A 20,772-nucleotide genomic window follows, 5' to 3' on the forward strand; every position below is an offset into this window, starting at 1 on the left:
TTTGTGCGTTTTTGGTGGTCATTGAGAATGCAAGTCAAATGGGGAACTGCAGTCGTTGGTAATCGAATGGCATGTCGGTGGGAATGATGGGAATGCGTGGAATGAACACATCTTCTCCTTTTGACTTTCCACTAAGAATAGTTGCCTCAATGACATTCGGCATCAGTTTCTTCACAGCGAGTCTTGTTCCATTACACAATCGGGGTGGATTAATGTTCCGCAAGAGAATAATTGACACACCAATTGAATTGAAAATCCAACGAATTTAAAAACTCTATTGGATAATTTACAACTTGGTCCGCATTCATTATGCTGAGTTGAATTGATTTGTGCTTAACAGAATCGAAGTATTTTTCTGTCGCTTGTCGTTCCTCGTTTTAAAAAGCTCAAAGTAGCTTATTTCTACGTGCCTTGCTGGTAAATCTTATCTGATAATATAAATCTGCTGGTAAACTGCGAATGACATGTGCCGTTTGATGTTTGCTGTTTGTCTTTTGCCGATTGTCCACGGTACGTCACACGCTATAACCTTCGCGCAAGTGCATGCAATTAGTTGGAAAAGGAACGGTATGGCAACGCATAAAATATGAATACACATACAAACATTGGTTTTTACATATATAAGACTGTAAGTTGGATGTATTGTAGTTGGTGAGAAAAATGAAGGAAATGTCGGTAATTCTTATTGGAAGTATGATACAGTTAAATATGACCGAAGGAGATATGGTCCCATTAGCTCAGTGGTAGAGCGGTGCCCCGGCAAGGCAAGGGCCCTGGGTTCGAGTCCTAGATGTGACCGTATCCTTTTCTGTAAGAAATAAAATATTATATATTCGAAGAGGAATGGGCTATCCATAGAGTTATATTTGTAGACGTTGATTCTAATTCTAAAGGTTGGGTTTGGTTTCAAACTCACTTTGCCATTTCGAATGTTGTCATTTGAAGAGCTCCCGTTAAACGCTGTTTTTTCATGTATGCTTCCGGAAGATAAGATTCTACAGGAATTAAATTGCTATGTAAACAGTAACTTCGATAAATATGTCCATTTTAATTTTAATTTGTGACATCTATTGACTTTTAATAAGTCTAGGGTGAATATTCAGATAACAGTCAAAAAAATATGCACTAAGAAATTAAATAACTTAAACATTAAACTGATATACATGTCTATAGTTGGAAGCATAATTGAATACGACTCAGTAGTTTCGTCTCTCTCTTACAAAATCAACATTGAGCAAATACAAAAAAAAATTCTATGTTTTATAAATTTTAAATTAAATATCCCACTAGAAGACTTACAATATCATTTCTTATTAAATACTCTAAAAATACACACATTGGAAGACAGGCGTAAAATAAACGACTTAACTTTTTTATTCAAAATTCTAAATTCGACTGTTGGGAACTTCTGCAACTCATAAACTTACGAATACCTTCAATAACAACACGACAAAATACACTATTCCACTGCAACACACATAAGTGCAATTACATTGCAAACTCCCCAATACAACGGTTTCACACTATGGAAAACCAATACTTAGGTGATGTCGATATATTTAATATTAACTTTGCGAATTTTGTGGATCACGTAAAAGATTTATTTCAACAATATTCCTAAATGGAAGTTGTATTGCTGTATTTTTTAATTTATGTTCTTGTTCTTTTTATTTTTGTTTCTTGCATATATTATTTTTTAATGTAATTTTATTTTTATTATTTCTTTCTCATGTTTCAAAATTGTACCACCTACATGCAAAAGCCCTCTGGGAGTTAAATAAATAAAAACGAAGATAATATTGGTTGTTCTTAGTGTGATTCAGTTAAAAATGACGGAAGTCGATATGGTCAAATTAGCTGTGTTCAGAGCAATGCCCCGGTAAGGCAGAGGTCCTGGGTTCAATTCCCAGATGCGACTGAATCTTTTCTGTAATTTCGGTTTCACATTTTTGTTGACTTCAATGATTACATAAATAAATAATTTTTTAAATATTTCAGCTGTATGGAATGATGGGTCGCTGTGCCGACATTGTGATGGTGAACGGAACTTGGACAGAAGAACACATCAACCGGCTGTGGAAGGTCCCCCTCAACACGCACAGGGTTTACCCACCATGTGAGGTACTTATTATTTGCTGTAAGGTAGTGGAATGATGGGTCGCTGTGCCGACATTGTGATGGTGAACGGAACTTGGACAGAAGAACACATCAACCGGCTGTGGAAGGTCCCCCTCAATACGCACAGGGTTTACCCACCATGTGAGGTACTTATTATTTGCTGTAAGGTAGTGGAATGATGGGTCGCTGTGCCGACATTGTGATGGTGAACGGAACTTGGACAGAAGAACACATCAACCGGCTGTGGAAGGTCCCCCTCAACACGCACAGGGTTTACCCACCATGTGAGGTACTTATTATTTGCTGTAAGGTAGTGGAATGATGGGTCGCTGTGCCGACATTGTGATGGTGAACGGAACTTGGACAGAAGAACACATCAACCGGCTGTGGAAGGTCCCCCTCAACACGCACAGGGTTTACCCACCATGTGAGGTACTTATTATTTGCTGTAAGGTAGTGGAATGATGGGTCGCTGTGCCGACATTGTGATGGTGAACGGAACTTGGACAGAAGAACACATCAACCGGCTGTGGAAGGTCCCCCTCAACACGCACAGGGTTTACCCACCATGTGAGGTACTTATTATTTGCTGTAAGGTAGTGGAATGATGGGTCGCTGTGCCGACATTGTGATGGTGAACGGAACTTGGACAGAAGAACACATCAACCGGCTGTGGAAGGTCCCCCTCAATACGCACAGGGTTTACCCACCATGTGAGGTACTTATTATTTGCTGTAAGGTAGTGGAATGATGGGTCGCTGTGCCGACATTGTGATGGTGAACGGAACTTGGACAGAAGAACACATCAACCGGCTGTGGAAGGTCCCCCTCAACACGCACAGGGTTTACCCACCATGTGAGGTACTTATTATTTGCTGTAAGGTAGTGGAATGATGGGTCGCTGTGCCGACATTGTGATGGTGAACGGAACTTGGACAGAAGAACACATCAACCGGCTGTGGAAGGTCCCCCTCAATACGCACAGGGTTTACCCACCATGTGAGGTACTTATTATTTGCTGTAAGGTAGTGGAATGATGGGTCGCTGTGCCGACATTGTGATGGTGAACGGAACTTGGACAGAAGAACACATCAACCGGCTGTGGAAGGTCCCCCTCAACACGCACAGGGTTTACCCACCATGTGAGGTACTTATTATTTGCTGTAAGGTAGTGGAATGATGGGTCGCTGTGCCGACATTGTGATGGTGAACGGAACTTGGACAGAAGAACACATCAACCGGCTGTGGAAGGTCCCCCTCAACACGCACAGGGTTTACCCACCATGTGAGGTACTTATTATTTGCTGTAAGGTAGTGGAATGATGGGTCGCTGTGCCGACATTGTGATGGTGAACGGAACTTGGACAGAAGAACACATCAACCGGCTGTGGAAGGTCCCCCTCAACACGCACAGGGTTTACCCACCATGTGAGGTACTTATTATTTGCTGTAAGGTAGTGGAATGATGGGTCGCTGTGCCGACATTGTGATGGTGAACGGAACTTGGACAGAAGAACACATCAACCGGCTGTGGAAGGTCCCCCTCAATACGCACAGGGTTTACCCACCATGTGAGGTACTTATTATTTGCTGTAAGGTAGTGGAATGATGGGTCGCTGTGCCGACATTGTGATGGTGAACGGAACTTGGACAGAAGAACACATCAACCGGCTGTGGAAGGTCCCCCTCAACACGCACAGGGTTTACCCACCATGTGAGGTACTTATTATTTGCTGTAAGGTAGTGGAATGATGGGTCGCTGTGCCGACATTGTGATGGTGAACGGAACTTGGACAGAAGAACACATCAACCGGCTGTGGAAGGTCCCCCTCAATACGCACAGGGTTTACCCACCATGTGAGGTACTTATTATTTGCTGTAAGGTAGTGGAATGATGGGTCGCTGTGCCGACATTGTGATGGTGAACGGAACTTGGACAGAAGAACACATCAACCGGCTGTGGAAGGTCCCCCTCAACACGCACAGGGTTTACCCACCATGTGAGGTACTTATTATTTGCTGTAAGGTAGTGGAATGATGGGTCGCTGTGCCGACATTGTGATGGTGAACGGAACTTGGACAGAAGAACACATCAACCGGCTGTGGAAGGTCCCCCTCAATACGCACAGGGTTTACCCACCATGTGAGGTACTTATTATTTGCTGTAAGGTAGTGGAATGATGGGTCGCTGTGCCGACATTGTGATGGTGAACGGAACTTGGACAGAAGAACACATCAACCGGCTGTGGAAGGTCCCCCTCAACACGCACAGGGTTTACCCACCATGTGAGGTACTTATTATTTGCTGTAAGGTAGTGGAATGATGGGTCGCTGTGCCGACATTGTGATGGTGAACGGAACTTGGACAGAAGAACACATCAACCGGCTGTGGAAGGTCCCCCTCAATACGCACAGGGTTTACCCACCATGTGAGGTACTTATTATTTGCTGTAAGGTAGTGGAATGATGGGTCGCTGTGCCGACATTGTGATGGTGAACGGAACTTGGACAGAAGAACACATCAACCGGCTGTGGAAGGTCCCCCTCAACACGCACAGGGTTTACCCACCATGTGAGGTACTTATTATTTGCTGTAAGGTAGTGGAATGATGGGTCGCTGTGCCGACATTGTGATGGTGAACGGAACTTGGACAGAAGAACACATCAACCGGCTGTGGAAGGTCCCCCTCAACACGCACAGGGTTTACCCACCATGTGAGGTACTTATTATTTGCTGTAAGGTAGTGGAATGATGGGTCGCTGTGCCGACATTGTGATGGTGAACGGAACTTGGACAGAAGAACACATCAACCGGCTGTGGAAGGTCCCCCTCAACACGCACAGGGTTTACCCACCATGTGAGGTACTTATTATTTGCTGTAAGGTAGTGGAATGATGGGTCGCTGTGCCGACATTGTGATGGTGAACGGAACTTGGACAGAAGAACACATCAACCGGCTGTGGAAGGTCCCCCTCAATACGCACAGGGTTTACCCACCATGTGAGGTACTTATTATTTGCTGTAAGGTAGTGGAATGATGGGTCGCTGTGCCGACATTGTGATGGTGAACGGAACTTGGACAGAAGAACACATCAACCGGCTGTGGAAGGTCCCCCTCAATACGCACAGGGTTTACCCACCATGTGAGGTACTTATTATTTGCTGTAAGGTAGTGGAATGATGGGTCGCTGTGCCGACATTGTGATGGTGAACGGAACTTGGACAGAAGAACACATCAACCGGCTGTGGAAGGTCCCCCTCAACACGCACAGGGTTTACCCACCATGTGAGGTACTTATTATTTGCTGTAAGGTAGTGGAATGATGGGTCGCTGTGCCGACATTGTGATGGTGAACGGAACTTGGACAGAAGAACACATCAACCGGCTGTGGAAGGTCCCCCTCAATACGCACAGGGTTTACCCACCATGTGAGGTACTTATTATTTGCTGTAAGGTAGTGGAATGATGGGTCGCTGTGCCGACATTGTGATGGTGAACGGAACTTGGACAGAAGAACACATCAACCGGCTGTGGAAGGTCCCCCTCAATACGCACAGGGTTTACCCACCATGTGAGGTACTTATTATTTGCTGTAAGGTAGTGGAATGATGGGTCGCTGTGCCGACATTGTGATGGTGAACGGAACTTGGACAGAAGAACACATCAACCGGCTGTGGAAGGTCCCCCTCAATACGCACAGGGTTTACCCACCATGTGAGGTACTTATTATTTGCTGTAAGGTAGTGGAATGATGGGTCGCTGTGCCGACATTGTGACGGTGAACGGAACTTGGACAGAGGAAGATCCCCCTCAATACGCACAGAGTTTACCCACGATGTGAGGTAGAACACATAAGCTAGAAATCTCTAGAAATATGTTCAGTAAATTCATTTGAATATCTATTTGAATAGTATTTCAAGCGCCTGAGACAGTTTTAAATTTTCCGCGTCCGTCCAAACGATCTTGTTTGGCACTCATTCGCAATAGACGATTACTGCGATGTTAGTGGAACCGTGTGTCGCTTATCATTTTAGGCTGATTTTGTGACATTTTTTTAGCAATTGTGAATTAAGGAATTTCATTTGACAATCTCATTTCGCTAGAAAAAAAATAAATATTTTAAGAAAAATTATTGTAAAAATGCATTAGAGCTGTTAAACCTAAAAAAATACATTTATTTTTTGAGATCTGCAACCGATGTGTGTTATGTTCAGAGATGTGCAAAATGGATACCCAAAACCATTTGAAATGGAAATGGGTCAAAACTTTTCCATTTGAAAATGCAAAATGCAAAATGGTTTTTAGAAAAGCATTTTAAATGCAAAATGCAAAATACCTATTTTCAAAATGCATTGAAAATGCAAAATGGTTTCTCAGGTCAAACAAAAATAATTATAGAATTTTTAAACAATTTTGTCATTTAATAATGGACATCAATGTAGAACAAACACATTACATGATGGTAAATCCAAAAACACCACGACTACAGATTATGAAACCAAAAAAAAATTGCGCGGGACTAATGTTGCCAACGTAAAAACATAGAAATTGGCCTGGAAATCGTGGCCACATGTTCAGTATTTGAATCAGTATTTTTTGTAATGGTATCACTCAATTGCCAGGGCTCCTACCAGGGAGCAACTTGACAAATGAAAATTATCTCTGATAGCGAGGTTGAGGACCGATTGATATTTGGGGCTTATAAAAAAAAGATGAGTGGAGATAGTAGGAAGAATGTTGCAAAAAAGCATTTAAAATGAAAAATGCATTGAGAAAAGCATTTAAAATGCAAAATTCAAAATGGTTTTTAGAAAAGCATTTAAAATGCAAAATGGAAAATACCCATTTTGCATTTTGCATTTCCATTTGAAATGGATTTATTTGAAATAAAGCACATCTCTGGTTATGTTGCCTCTTGTTTCGTGTTTTAGAGAATGTAATTTGCTGCGTGGAGGTGAAATCACCCATACATTTGAACGCAGCCTAAATGTTAGACACTGTCAGAATGTTGGAGAATTTGCCTGTATTTCCGCTTTTCAATAAAATCCAAATAAATTGAATATTTCTGAATGTATTCGAAAACTAAAAACTCTGTTTGAACTGTGTTGAAATATGCTTTCAAATTTTATTATTAGGAATAAATATATCATTTTTGAAATATTAAAATTTTGAATGCGAACCTAAAAAAGTTTTGAAAATGGCTGACCTTACGTTTTTTCATCTAAACACTGAACTAAAATTACTGATAATGAAATAATGCACACATTTTATTAGAAAAATGTATTATAGATATAGTCAATTCACTTTTTTGTCGTTTCATATAAAAATAATGAATAAAAAATTTATATGAAATTGCGGTCGGAACTTTTGGTTTCATAGAGGTGTGTATTTTAATTCTTCTGTGGTTAACTTTTAGATTTCACTATAAAGTGCATGTTTTCTCTTTCTAACACCGTTTAGATTATATTTCTATGAGACAGTATGAGCTGTTCCCAAAAGTGAACAAATTGACTCTACAGATTGCCGAGGGGTTAAATACATATATTAAATAATGTAAATAATGTTTTTCCAGGTAACGCAATTGAAAAATCTGGTATCTCTGGTGCAGAAAGATTCCCCTATCAACATAGTGTCTGTGGGACAGTTCCGCCCCGAGAAGGACCACCCCCTCATGCTGCAGTCCATGTACGAACTGAGGAATCTGCTCATCAATAATGATGACCTCTGGAATAAAGTAAGAAATATTATATTATCAAATATGTCTATGAAAAGTACTATCATTCAAAAGTGAGTTCCTGGGGTAGTTCCTAGATAATAAGGTAGTGCTATGATTATTTATAACGTAACATTATCCTTGACATTGGACGGGACTTACCCTTTCCCAACGGCTTTGAGGAAACTGATTGTTTTACCTCCGTAGCCGCACACGTCAGGACTTTATTTTAAAATAATTCTAAACACTCCAATGTCCCTGCATGCATGGTCTTTAGTACGAAACAACGTATGCATACTTACATTAATAGTAACTCAAAATAAGGACACATCAGAGATGTGTTCGCCTGGTTGTTTGCCATCTAAAGTGAAATAATAAAGAGAGAAAACAATATTTACAGGTGTAAGTATGATTAAAACATGAAAATATACAAGCCGCATATCGAGGGCAGTTTACCCACTATCAAGGGGCAGTCCCGGCAAAAATTAGATGAATAAGATGGAACCACTGGGAGGCGCTTCGGCAGCTGCACCCGCATGTTTTTTTTTTTTTCGATAATCCCTTCTGTAATTTAATAACCTCGGTAAAGGCGCCAAGTCTTGCGTTGGCGGCGGCACAGGCAATGGGCAGGTTTGCTCATTACGAATTAGATCTATACTTACCTCTATAACTTAGCGGTCCTCCTATTTAATTTAATTTTTTATCTCATTTACCTTGCAGAGATCGTCGAAAGAGGGCTCCAATATGGGGCGAGATAATCCTCCTTGACTTGCGTATCGTAGGTGTCACCTGAAATGAATGGTTTCTCAATTCTGCCACGCTTCTTTTAGCTGGGTTAGGCGACGTGTTTTTGGCCACTCTACCAGTGCCAGTGGGAGTATTTCCAGAAGGAACGTTCGCCACATCCTTCGGGGCGGCTAAAATGGATGCTGCTCCCTCTTAACGGAGTATGCTGCCATGGATACTGGTAAATGGTGAAGTGGACCGTCTGGCACTACCTGACTCCTTGTGGGCTCGCATACTCTCCATAAATACATAGGACCTGGGAGAAGGTTCTCGTCTCTTTTGTTAGGATATCTTCTTCCCTCTTGCCTGCGCCGTTTTAATAACTTCCTCATCATGTTCTTCACAGATAAAACTGGTGTTTGTTGGCTCCTGTCGCCACGAGGAAGATCTGGAGAGAGTTAAGAACCTGAAGGATTTGGCTAAACATCTGGCCCTAGATGACAATGTGCAGTTTAAAGTGAATGTGTCCTACTCACAGCTGCTGGACATCTTCCAGAATGGCACCGTTGGCCTGCACGCTATGTGGAATGAACACTTTGGTATAAGTAAGTACATACTATACATATTTTTTTTTTAACATAATTGTATTTCATAATGTTTTCTATATAGTTGATTTATTTATTTCTGGTGAATGTCATAGTCCAGAAAATATTGTCCATATGTCCTCGATAGAATTTGAGAAGACACCGATGATGAAGATTATCTGATTACGGTTACTAATATAAGATTTAATCCATCTAAACAGGTCACTATGTATCAAGTAGGACAAGCTTTTTCAAAAAAATGAGTGTATTACGCGATCGAAAGTCTTAGAGAAGTCTGTATACATAGTATCAACTTGCTCTTTGTCATCCATTTTGCTATGCAAGAAGTTAATGAAAAGGGCCAGGTTGGATGTCGTAGACCGATCTCTCATGAATTTATGTTGATTCGGTGTAATAATTGTGGAAATAGCCGAGTATAATTGCTCAAAGACAATTTTTTCAAGAACTTTGCTTAAAATAGGAAGATGGGAAATTGGACGGCAGTTTTTAACGTCATGCTTACACCGATTTTATAGATAGGTGTGATAACGGCTGATTTCCACTTGAGAGGAAACGTTCCTTCTGTTAGTGATTATTTATAGATGGCGCGAACCGGAAGACAGATATACTTACTACGGTTGCATAAAAAAACTCCAGGTATCAATTACTGGTCCTTTTTTAATACCTATGCTTGAGAGGTATTTCAAGGTGATTTCTTCATTTAATCTAATTATGGATATTTATATGTTGTTTAGCTAGTATCTAATCGTTTTCCTTTATTATTAATAAATAGTATTAAATAAAATCGTTCTCAGCGTCTGTCTGTTTATGCGCTTAGTTCTTCTAAACTATGGAACGGATTTTGATAGAATTTTCACTATCTTTTAGAGAATTTCTTCAGTCGAAAATTCATAAAACTGGGAAGACTTCGGTGGCTAGGTCATGTGGAAATTCATAAAACTGGGAAGACTTCGGTGGCTAGGTCATGTGGAGAGAATGACCGAGCATCAAGAACCAAAGTCCCTGCTGAGCTCAAGACCGATAGGCAGAAGGAGCCTGGGAAGGCCAAGGTTAAGATGGAGCGACAACGTCCTCAAAGATTTGTCTGCCTTGGAGCTTCGAAACTGGAGAGAGCTGGCGCGGGACCGAGATGAGTGGAGGAAGACTCTTGAGGAGGCCAAGACCCACCAGGGGTTGTAGAGCCAAAAGTGATGATGATGATTACACCTAAAGTGTTCTTTGATTCTAATGTCGAAATTACGAGCTGTTTCCCCGATATAAAATGTGGAACAATCATTACGTTTTAATTATATATACACATCGGAATGAGTCGATTTATGGTTCTTGTCTCTAGTGTTCTGCAAAAAATTACCCATATTATTTCTTGTATGAAAAGCTGGTTTAATATTAGAGGGGAGATTTTTGCAACATTGAACTGAAAAATTATTGAAATATAAAATTTTACGTCATTCTTTATCGTTATTATTATTATAACTGTATAAGTATTTATTTTTTTAAATTTTATTTAAGATGTGCTACGTAGAGTAGTTGCTATGGTTACTTGCTACGTGCAGCCTACAATACTCACCAGACATTTTAGGTTATAATAATGAATGTGGAATCACAAACTTTATCCAGTACTGGAAGCGCCAATTCTTGAGGGTTAGATACCCACAAGAATGTTTGTGATCCCAGGGTTCTTAGGGGGTTGGGTTCGAAACCAGAAATGTGTCAGGTTACAATGTGTAATTTAGAGTCAAGGAAAGAAGGTTTAGAGTAACATTAATGTATATTATTTCGAATACAATATAAGTCTATACACTCTACCGTGTGAGTTATAACGAAAACAATATAATAAAAGTTAGATATAAGCTTACCCCCAAGGTTCCGACCACGCTTTATCTATCTAGCTAATTAAGTAACATCCTACTCGAGCTGGAGCAGCACCTCATCAGGCTGAGCTCCAGGGGGCTCCAGACGGAGCAAGAGGAAGAGTCAGTTCCGCCTCCTGGCGACTGTCCGTGGCAGGAAACTGGTAATCTGGCGACTGAGGAAGAGGAATCTGGTGCCCGCGGTCGCATCCGTGTATCCTGGCGAGGATTCCCTTTATGTAAGGAAAAATAGGCCTCCCTACGGCCCTGGTGAAAATGCGGTCGGCGTAGTGCCAAACCGCGAGAAAGAATACTATCCTTAGGTTTCCGGGAACCTGGCACAATATTTTAAGCCACTGGCTTCTTCATCCCATAAAGGATGGGTCGGATTCAAGCAGATCACACGTCTGACTCCGTTTGCGATTCATGATGCCGCGTGGTTACAATATTCGAACGAGCCACGGAACTAATTCCACTATGGAACTTCGTATTTTACACCATTTATACGATTTTATTATGCAATTTCCGCGTATAAAATTAGACTTCGCCACTCCGATTAAAGGGAAACCATTCCCAAACAATTTCACTCCGGAAAACTGTGACTGTCGTCTGCCGAGAGATCAGGCCCACCCTCTCTGGTTTCTCTGCAGGCAAGGAAGTGTTTTTGTTTTTTTCTGTTTCCGCCCGGTACAGATTTTAAATTTTAAATTATGATTCGAAATTTTACCAAAACCAATACCCGCGACAATCGCCCAGTTCCTAACTAGGTTAGAGAATCGGCGAGGATAAATGTGATGATGCAGAATAAATTAATGAATAAAATATTAAAACAAAAGGAGTCTAGCCCTGCATCATAACATTACCCCCCTCGCCACCAAATGTTTGCCCTCAAACATATAAAATTGTCGAAATAACCTAACCCTATTCTTTCTAGGTCGGTCCAAGGGTCTACTACAACAGAAAAAAAAAACAAAGTGATCAATAAAATACCAGTAGATAATAATAACCATCAATAGGAAGTATTCATATAACAAAATTAAACCAAAGTGAGAATAGCGAATGGGCGTGCCGCAATTCCGGTCGCACTTCATCGAACGTAAGGCAGGATGAACAGGATTGCGGTGCAGCCATTCTTACTTAAATAACTATAATATTGTAGGAACTAAACTTAAAAAACTTAATCTAAACATAACAACCAATGTTACGTGAACGGGATCCGCCAACACCCACAGCTTGAATATGCTGGGTGAAGACTAATTGACTTAGCGTCATGGACAACCGTTGACGTTACATTTATAAAAATAATTAGTACATAATTAATAAAAGTAAGACTTAATTAATACAGACGCCACATTTATAACTAACCAAATAACTGACTGTCTATCACATTCATTTTATACAACCAAATGCGATAATGCATCACTGACCCAAAATAGGGTTATAAGCCCGTCAGGCAACACTTTTTAGGGAGCATAGCAACCCTCACTTATCACTGACTCTACTTCTCCATAGGAGATAAGAAAACACTTTGTCGATGTTTCTACCTAATCTACCTAACTAGGTCGTATGGGGGTATCCATAAGAGAACAGAGCAGTTAATGAAAATACACAATCTTAATTCAACAAGAGTGTTAAGCAGTCAACAACCATCGCATAAGAATGTAGCCAAATTAATACAGTATACAGCCATCAATATAGAAGGTGCAATCGGGTTAAGTGATATGCAACTATTATTAGTGCAGTGATCTAGGTATACGTCCAACAGTAATGAATGCGTAATCGATATTTTTATGAAACAACTTATGGTTTTCTCTGTAAACAGTTGTTCAAAAAAAAAAAATATTGTTAATAATAAGTCTCGCAGGACTGTAACAACAATTATGTATAATAAACTTAGAGTTTATAATAAAAAAATCTAAAACAATAGGAAAGGAACATCTCATGTTACTTACATGGTAGCAAGATTTAATGCAATGCAATTTTTAAAATTAAAAAAAATTATTTGTAACAAGTACAACAAGTGTGTACACAGAAATGACTGTTGAGAAGTCAAAGAATCAGCAACAAATAAAATTAACATTTATAGATTAAACCTAGGTCAGAACCTACGGAAGGTTTCAATACATCTTCGTATGTTCTGATCTTGACAAAATACAGAAAAATCAGGTTCAAGAATCATAATATGAAAGAAGTGGCTTAAAATGTGGAAGGATCGGTGGTGGGATATCGTTCCACATTATAAGTCAGAACCGTACTTATAAAGGAAAACAAGTAAGTTATGTCTCGTTTCATCAGCAATAAAGCGAACAGCTCCATTTTATCACTAGGAGATTAAATGTTCAGTGCACCGCTTGGTGCAGTCTTTAATATATTTTCATGACCCATCAAGACATTTACTGTAAAACAATAACAAAAATATCCGTTTACATATTAATGATGAAACGAGAACAACCAGTGTTCAAGCACGTAATTTGTAGACAATGCTTCTTTGTTTTCACCATCATGAAACGAAAGAGACAGTGGGAATGTAACTCCTTACATTTCAAGATGTTATATCCTAACACATACTACATGTTAAGGTATATTAGCCAATTTCATTATACAAAATTCATAATATTTTTAAATGAGTGTTCATTTGTTCACTTGGAGTCTGTTGTGTACTTAAGCTTAAGTAAATAAATAAATTATTGCTAATAAATAAATACTACATTAATTATTACTAATTCTAATAAGGTTTATTTCTAGTCCATTCAATTCGAGCATTCATACCGGAGTTGATGGTTAATTGTTTTAAGCAAGTAGCTTATAATTAACAATAACAGATATATAAAAAAAAAAACGCCCTCGCGAGGTATTTAAACATTTCTTCCGAAATGAAATTATGACAGGACCAAAGTCTGTCAGATGGCATGGGAATTCTTCAACTCGGTTGATCAGGCCGGTGAAGTTTTCCGTGCTTAGAAATTCTAATAAGGAACCGAAGTTCTTAATTATTAATAATATCAATCCTCACGAAAGTTGGCCACACCTTCGGAGGCACTGATGTTCGAAAAGAATTTATACCGGAACATTGTCCGTCTTGACGATATCCTTTACATGGAAATCGCCAGATACTTTTCCTGTAAGGTCTGCCAGGGTATACACTAAATCCGATTTCTTCTTTATTATAACATTTTGCACGAAGCGTGGGGACAATTTTTGAGAGAAGTAATTTAATGCGTTTGACTGAACAAAGTTTCGTCTCCACACGACGTCCCCTACTTGAAATGTGACGTTTCTTCTGCGTAAGTTATAACGATTCGCTCCCGTCTTGTAGGCTTTGAACAAAGCGTCTGAAACCTGCTTGTATATGTTTGCTAGACCCTGTAGCCTTTGAGCATAAGCGGAGGGCGAAGCTCCTCTTTCCGAGTTAATTTCCCCATTATCTATAGGTATACGGTGCAAATCTCCGTCGAGAATTTGCTCCCTGCCGTGCATAAGGAAGTACGGTGTATAATTTGTCGCGCAATTAACAGTGTTGTTCATTGCGGACTGAACCTGTGGCAGAAATTTAGCCCAGTTACGGTGGTCTGATTCGCGGTATTATTAAGTATTATTATGAATAATACCTACCGTCATTGATTACACAGATAGTGAATACGCTCCACATTAAAACTTCCAAAACATTAGAAAATTGCAAGTAAACACAACATAAAGTGTCGAAGTAGTTAAATCACTTCATCTTCGAAATATTCAATCAGTTAGATTTTTAAATTATCGTGTGTGCTGTGCAGTGCTGTGTTTTAAAAATATTAAAATAACAATTTTCAACTGGTAAACATACCAAACGCGCAGGCGCATTATCAGTCCGTCATTACTATCGCCATTGGTCGAAAGTGTCGTCACTTTTGAATAGTGCTAAACAGTTTGCGGGAAACAGGCGTTTGTGTATAAACTAATTACGAATAAAGTTAACATATTTTTAACTCTTTTTAAATAAATTTTAATATGGATTTAAACGAGAACTCTCTTAACTATATGACCAAGGCCAAGGATCTACTCTGTTCGCTGATAAAAATTATTAATGACCCCGGCAACAAATTTACGAAGGAGCAAATGGGTAAAATTACCCCGATAACAACGGATCTGTTAGGAACCACAGGATTGATGGCTGTTCGTATGGGAATGTTGGAAGGAGAATTGTCAACATTAAAAAGTGTAACGGATACTCAGTCTATTGTTACTAACCCGACAAATACTTCATCTTCAATAAATGATTTGCTCGCAGAGGCCGAGGAAAGAAAAACCCGGTCAAAGAACATTATTTTATTTAATGTTCCCGAAAGTATTTCAGAATCAACAACAACAATTATTAAAATGGACAGCGATAAAGTAGTTTCAGCGATTAGTGATATAAATAATGAATTAATACCGAGTGTGGTTAAGTCGTACAGACTTGGTGTAAAAAAGTCCAACAAAATTAGACCGATTAAGGTCGAATTCAATGACTCTGTCTCGGCTCGTGAGGTTTTGACCAGGAACGCAAAACTGAAAAACGGTATAAAGGCCAGTAACGACCAAACACCATTGCAGAGGACTCAACTTCTAGATTTACGCCAACAACTCGAGACGAGGAAGAACAACGGTGAAACCAATATAACTATCAAATATGTGAACTCTGTACCTAAAATTATTGAATGTGCGCCAAAAAACTGAAACAACAAAAAATAAAATGCTACTACCAAAATGTGAGAGGGATCCGCACTAAACTTCCCATGTTGCTGACTTCGGCGGCAACTATCAGCAGTGATATCTTCATTTTAACCGAAACATGGCTCGACTCAGGAATCAATTCCGCCGAATTAGGCTTCCCTAATTTCAACATCTACCGTATGGATAGGAATTCTAAAACAAGTGCCAAAACGAGAGGAGGTGGTGTAGCCATTGCTATCTCAAAAAATCTCAGTTCTTCAAAAATATCCACAAAAAACACATCCATCGAGCAACTATTTGTCAATGTGAACACTTCTAGAGGTAAAATAATAGTGGGATGTGCATACTTACCTCCGAATTCTGATGTCCAAAGCTACAGCAATCACTGCGACGAGGTTGAATCAATTTGTGCTAAATATCCTAATACTAAACTACTTCTAGTTGGTGATTACAATCTGCCACATTATGATTGGTGTAATATGAATTCTGTCAATTCTTGTTCTAATGTTAATATTCGTGTTATTAGAGATATGGCACTGTTCTTAGGTCTAACACAGTGTAATAATGTTCATAATATAGGAGGTCGTACGTTGGATTTGGCACTGTCAAATGTGTCTGACATCTGTGTTGTGAGAAGTACCGAAATTCTATTACCTGTCGATGTTTACCATCCACCACTAGAAATATGCATGTCTAATCTTAAACCAATTCCTATCGTAAAAAAGGTAGTAGAAACTCGAAATTTCAAAAAAGCTGACTATGTTAAAATTTCAAATTTCCTTAAACAGACTGACTGGTCATTCTTTGATAGCGACGATGATATTAATGTACACCTTATAAAATTTTACTTCATCGTTAATTCTGCAATTGAACAATTTGTTCCTTTAACGACTTACAGAGAAACTCTATACCCAAAATGGTTCTCAAAAGACCTGATAGACTTAATTTACCTCAAAAAATTATCTCATAAGAGATTCAAACAAAGTCGCCTGGCCATCGATTATACTGCGTTTCAAAAATTGAGGGCAGAGTGCAATAAGCTCTCCGCAAAATGTTACAAAAATTACATTAGTGATGTCGAAGGCTCTATCATGGACGACTCAAATTTCTTTTGGAAATATGTTAAATCCCAAAAAGAAAATGGTACTTACATACCTAGTAGTGTGTCATTCGATTCTAAATTATCCCAAAATCTTCAGGAAACTGTTAATCTTTTTGCTGATTTTTTTAGCGGCGTTTACATTAATGCAAGTGAAGACAGCAATATTTCGTGCTTTGATTTGGTTGAAACTCTTGATATATCTGACTGTAATGTAACCATAGACGATATTATATCTAAGCTGAAGAGTCTTGATTCCCGAAAATCCGCAGGACCTGATAATGTTCCGCCCAGGTTTTTAGTAAATTGTATGCATACATTGTCATATCCTATTCATAAGTTATTTACAAAGTCACTCTCATCAGGTGTATTCCCGGACCTTTGGAAGTTTAGTCTTTTAACGCCCATTTTCAAAAAAGGTAATAAGAGCGAAGTAACAAATTATAGGCCAATATGTATAATGTCTACTTTACCCAAACTTTTTGAAAGCCTAGTACTAGATAAGTTGATATCCCGAATCAATCGAACCATCTCTCCCCTTCAACATGGATTCATTAAAGGTAGATCTACTCTTACCAATTTGATATTGTACACGAATGATATTGTTAATGCCCTTAATGCATCACATCAAACTGATTCCATATATACTGACTTCAGTAAGGCATTTGATAAAGTAAACCACAAAATATTATTACGTAAACTAAAATTGTTGGGAATAAGAGGGAGCATGTTGGAATGGTTTAAGAGTTATCTATTAGGAAGGTACTTAGCAGTCAAGATAGATTCGTTTACTTCTTATACATTTGCTGCCTCGAGCGGAGTACCACAGGGATCTCACTTGGGCCCAATATTATTTTGTTTGTTTATCAATGATATTGTTAATATTTTTACTAATGTTAAAGTCCTGTTATTTGCCGACGATCTGAAGATATACAGAATAATCAAAGACGATGACGATCGCGCAATTTTGCAGTTGAACCTTAATAAACTATGTGCGTGGTGTTCTGTCAATGATTTGCAACTAAATTTAGGTAAATGCCAGATTATCAGTTTTTACAAAGGCAAAAATCCACTTAATTTTTCCTATTTTATGAATGGTGCTAATCTTCTTCGTGTATCACAGATTCGTGATCTTGGTGTTATATTCCACGAGAGTCTACAGTTTAACGAACACATCGATGAAATAACAAGCGATGCGATGAGAATACTAGGTTTTATTTTGAGAATGGGAGCAAATTTTAAAAGTATGTCAACATTAAAACATCTGTATTGCTCGTTAGTACGAAGCAAATTAGAATACAATTCCACCGTATGGTCACCGTACTACAAGGTCCATTCTCAATCATTAGAAAAGGTACAAAATAAATTCCTTCGGTACATTAATTTTAAAATGAAAATTCCAATCGAATTTATAAATTACAATAACTTGCTTGCTGAAACTAAACTTCTTAAATTATCTGATAGAAGAGTGTTAATTGATTTGCTATTTTTATTCAAAATTATTAAATCTTTAATTGACAGCCCTAATTTGTTGGAACTTATTTGCATTAATGTTCCTGCTAGGCAAACTCGCAGTAAAGATACTTTTAAATTTAACAAGAACCTCAACACTAATTATTCTATTTTTTCACCAATTCCTAGAATTCACAACCTTGCGAATAAATACTGTGAACTTATAGATATGTTTGGTTTTGACAATTTTGTGAGCTTTAAAAGGCAACTTATTTCGATTCTATCGGCTAATAATTAACTTTTATAGCTTTAATAATTTTATTACATCTTCTCCCATTCGAAACCTTTCAAGTAAATTATATCCATATTTGTTTGTTTTTTATTTGCTCTACTATACACTTATAATTGTATGCATATACCTACTAACTACTTTTTATACATAACACTATGTTCCATCTCAGATCTTATTATTTCTTATTCATGTCGTTATTGCTAAATTCTATTAGTTTTTGCTTTTTACAGGTGCAACTCTTATTTTGTTATTTTTTTTTTTTTTTTTTAAATCTCTGTTATAATGTTCTTTACCTCACGAGTAAGTTACACTCTAATTTATATTGGTTTATCGATTTGTTAAACTCACAATTAATACTGGGTTTAAACACACCCACTTACTTACTTTTTATGTTGAACTTTCTTTTACTTACTATTTCATGCTTGGGTATATTTTATATTGAATCCATCTTATTAGTGTTTTGCTAATTTGCACAAAATTTTATTATATGTGTTGCTTTCTTACAATTAACTCCATTTATCTTCTTATGTTCAATTATTGTAATCAATGTAAATGTATATTTTCATGTAAAAGCCCATTAGGGCGTAAATAAAATAATAAATAAATAAATAAATTATTAAGGATTGACAACGCGGTGCCAAGAGTTTGGTTGTATCTTTCGACGACATTATTCTGTGGAGTATAATACGAGTTATAAAATGGGGGTGGAACATTATAACTCTTAAGGAGGTCCTTAAATTCTTTTGAGATGAATTGGGGCCCGTTGTCACAAATAATAGTTTTCGGTACACCGTGTACTAGGAAAATATTTTCCTCTAAATTCTTTACTATGCTTCCCGCGGTGCCTTTGCGCAGCGGAAATAACCACGTGAATTTAGAGAAAACATCAACGCAAGTTAAAATTACCGTATGTCCTGAATAACTACGAGGCAAAGGTCCTACCAAATCTAAAGATAGCATCTGCATAGGCCTTGTTACTTTTTTCGGGTTAGAAGATAAACCGTTCGGTGGTGCCGTGCTGATTTTATGCGCTTTGCAAACAGCACAATGACTAATAAATTCTTTGACATCTTTGTACATGTTAGGCCAAAAATATCGAAGTTGTAACTTTTTATATGTTTTAAAAACTCCTGGATGACATGAACGAGTCGACTCGTGGGAGTCTGAAATAATAGCTTTCCTATTTTCCTGAGGAATCACCTTCTTCCAAGCAGTGTCCTCCCGTAAGGCTAATTGAGTTTTCGTATGGCGATACAATTCGTTATCTTTAATTTGGAAGTTAGAAAATCTTTGAGGAAAATCCTGGCAACCTTGCCATGCATTTTGGTACCATTTGTCCGACGTAGGTTGAGAGTCAAGACCCGAAATTAGCGCGAGATCCATGCGAGAAAGTACGTCTGGTACAATATGCTGCGTACCTTTACGATGGATGACGTCAAAGGAAAACTGACAAAGACGAGTGCTCCAACACGCCAGACGACCACTTGGGTTTGACAAGGATCCAAGCCATTTCAGGCTCGAATGGTCTGTAATTACCGTGAAATGAGCCCCTTCTATGTAGGGTCTAAAATGGGTGACAGAATCTAATACCGCTAAAAGCTCTCTTTCCGTGATGCCATAGTTACGTTCGTGGGTATTAAGACAACGTGAATAGTACGCGATCGGGTGTTCGGCACCGTCTATATTTTGAATTAGAACACCACCAATTCCAACGGAGCTTGCATCGCAATGAATCGCGAACGGTTCAGAAAAATTTGGGCAGCTTAGAACTGGAGCACTAATAAGAGCTTGTTTTAGATCATTAAACGCTTTATCAGCTTCTGGAGTCCACTTAAATTTACTAACTCCATTCTTTGATCCAGTAAGCTTTGTTAACGGAGCGGCTATACTGGAGAAGCCTTTGATAAAACGTCTAAAATACCCTGAAAGGCCAATAAAAGCTCGAATTCCTTTCGCGTTTTTTGGAATAGGGAAATCCTTAATGCTTTCAATTTTTACCGGGTCCGTGCGAAGCCCCTGTGAATCTACTATGTACCCCAAGTACTTAAGCTCCGATTTACAGAACTCTGATTTTTTTTGATTTATTGTGAGACCCGCGTCTCTCAGTCTTTCGAAAACCTTATTAAGTAGTCTCATATGTGAATTAAAATCTTCCGAGATTAAAATTAAATCGTCCAGATAACAGAAAGCGTTATCATCAAATTCAGGTCCAAAAAGGGCGTC

General features: G+C 38.5%; 1 protein-coding gene across 1 annotated transcript in view; it reads left to right on the forward strand.

The window, feature by feature from the left end:
• The window catches only part of Alg11 (ALG11 alpha-1,2-mannosyltransferase), a 44,662-nt gene that overhangs the window by 10,646 nt on the left and 13,244 nt on the right, over positions 1-20,772 (forward strand). The window contains exons 5-7 of the mRNA XM_089644774.1: positions 1,999-2,121; positions 7,693-7,854; positions 8,966-9,164. Coding sequence (XP_089500900.1) covers positions 1,999-2,121; positions 7,693-7,854; positions 8,966-9,164 — 484 coding nt within the window. The remainder of the gene's footprint in view (positions 1-1,998; positions 2,122-7,692; positions 7,855-8,965; positions 9,165-20,772) is intronic.

The sequence above is a fragment of the Hesperophylax consimilis genome, chromosome 21 (assembly GCF_061612785.1).
Source record: "Hesperophylax consimilis isolate HC1 chromosome 21, BYU_Hcon_1.0, whole genome shotgun sequence".
Lineage (NCBI taxonomy): Eukaryota > Metazoa > Arthropoda > Insecta > Trichoptera > Limnephilidae > Hesperophylax > Hesperophylax consimilis.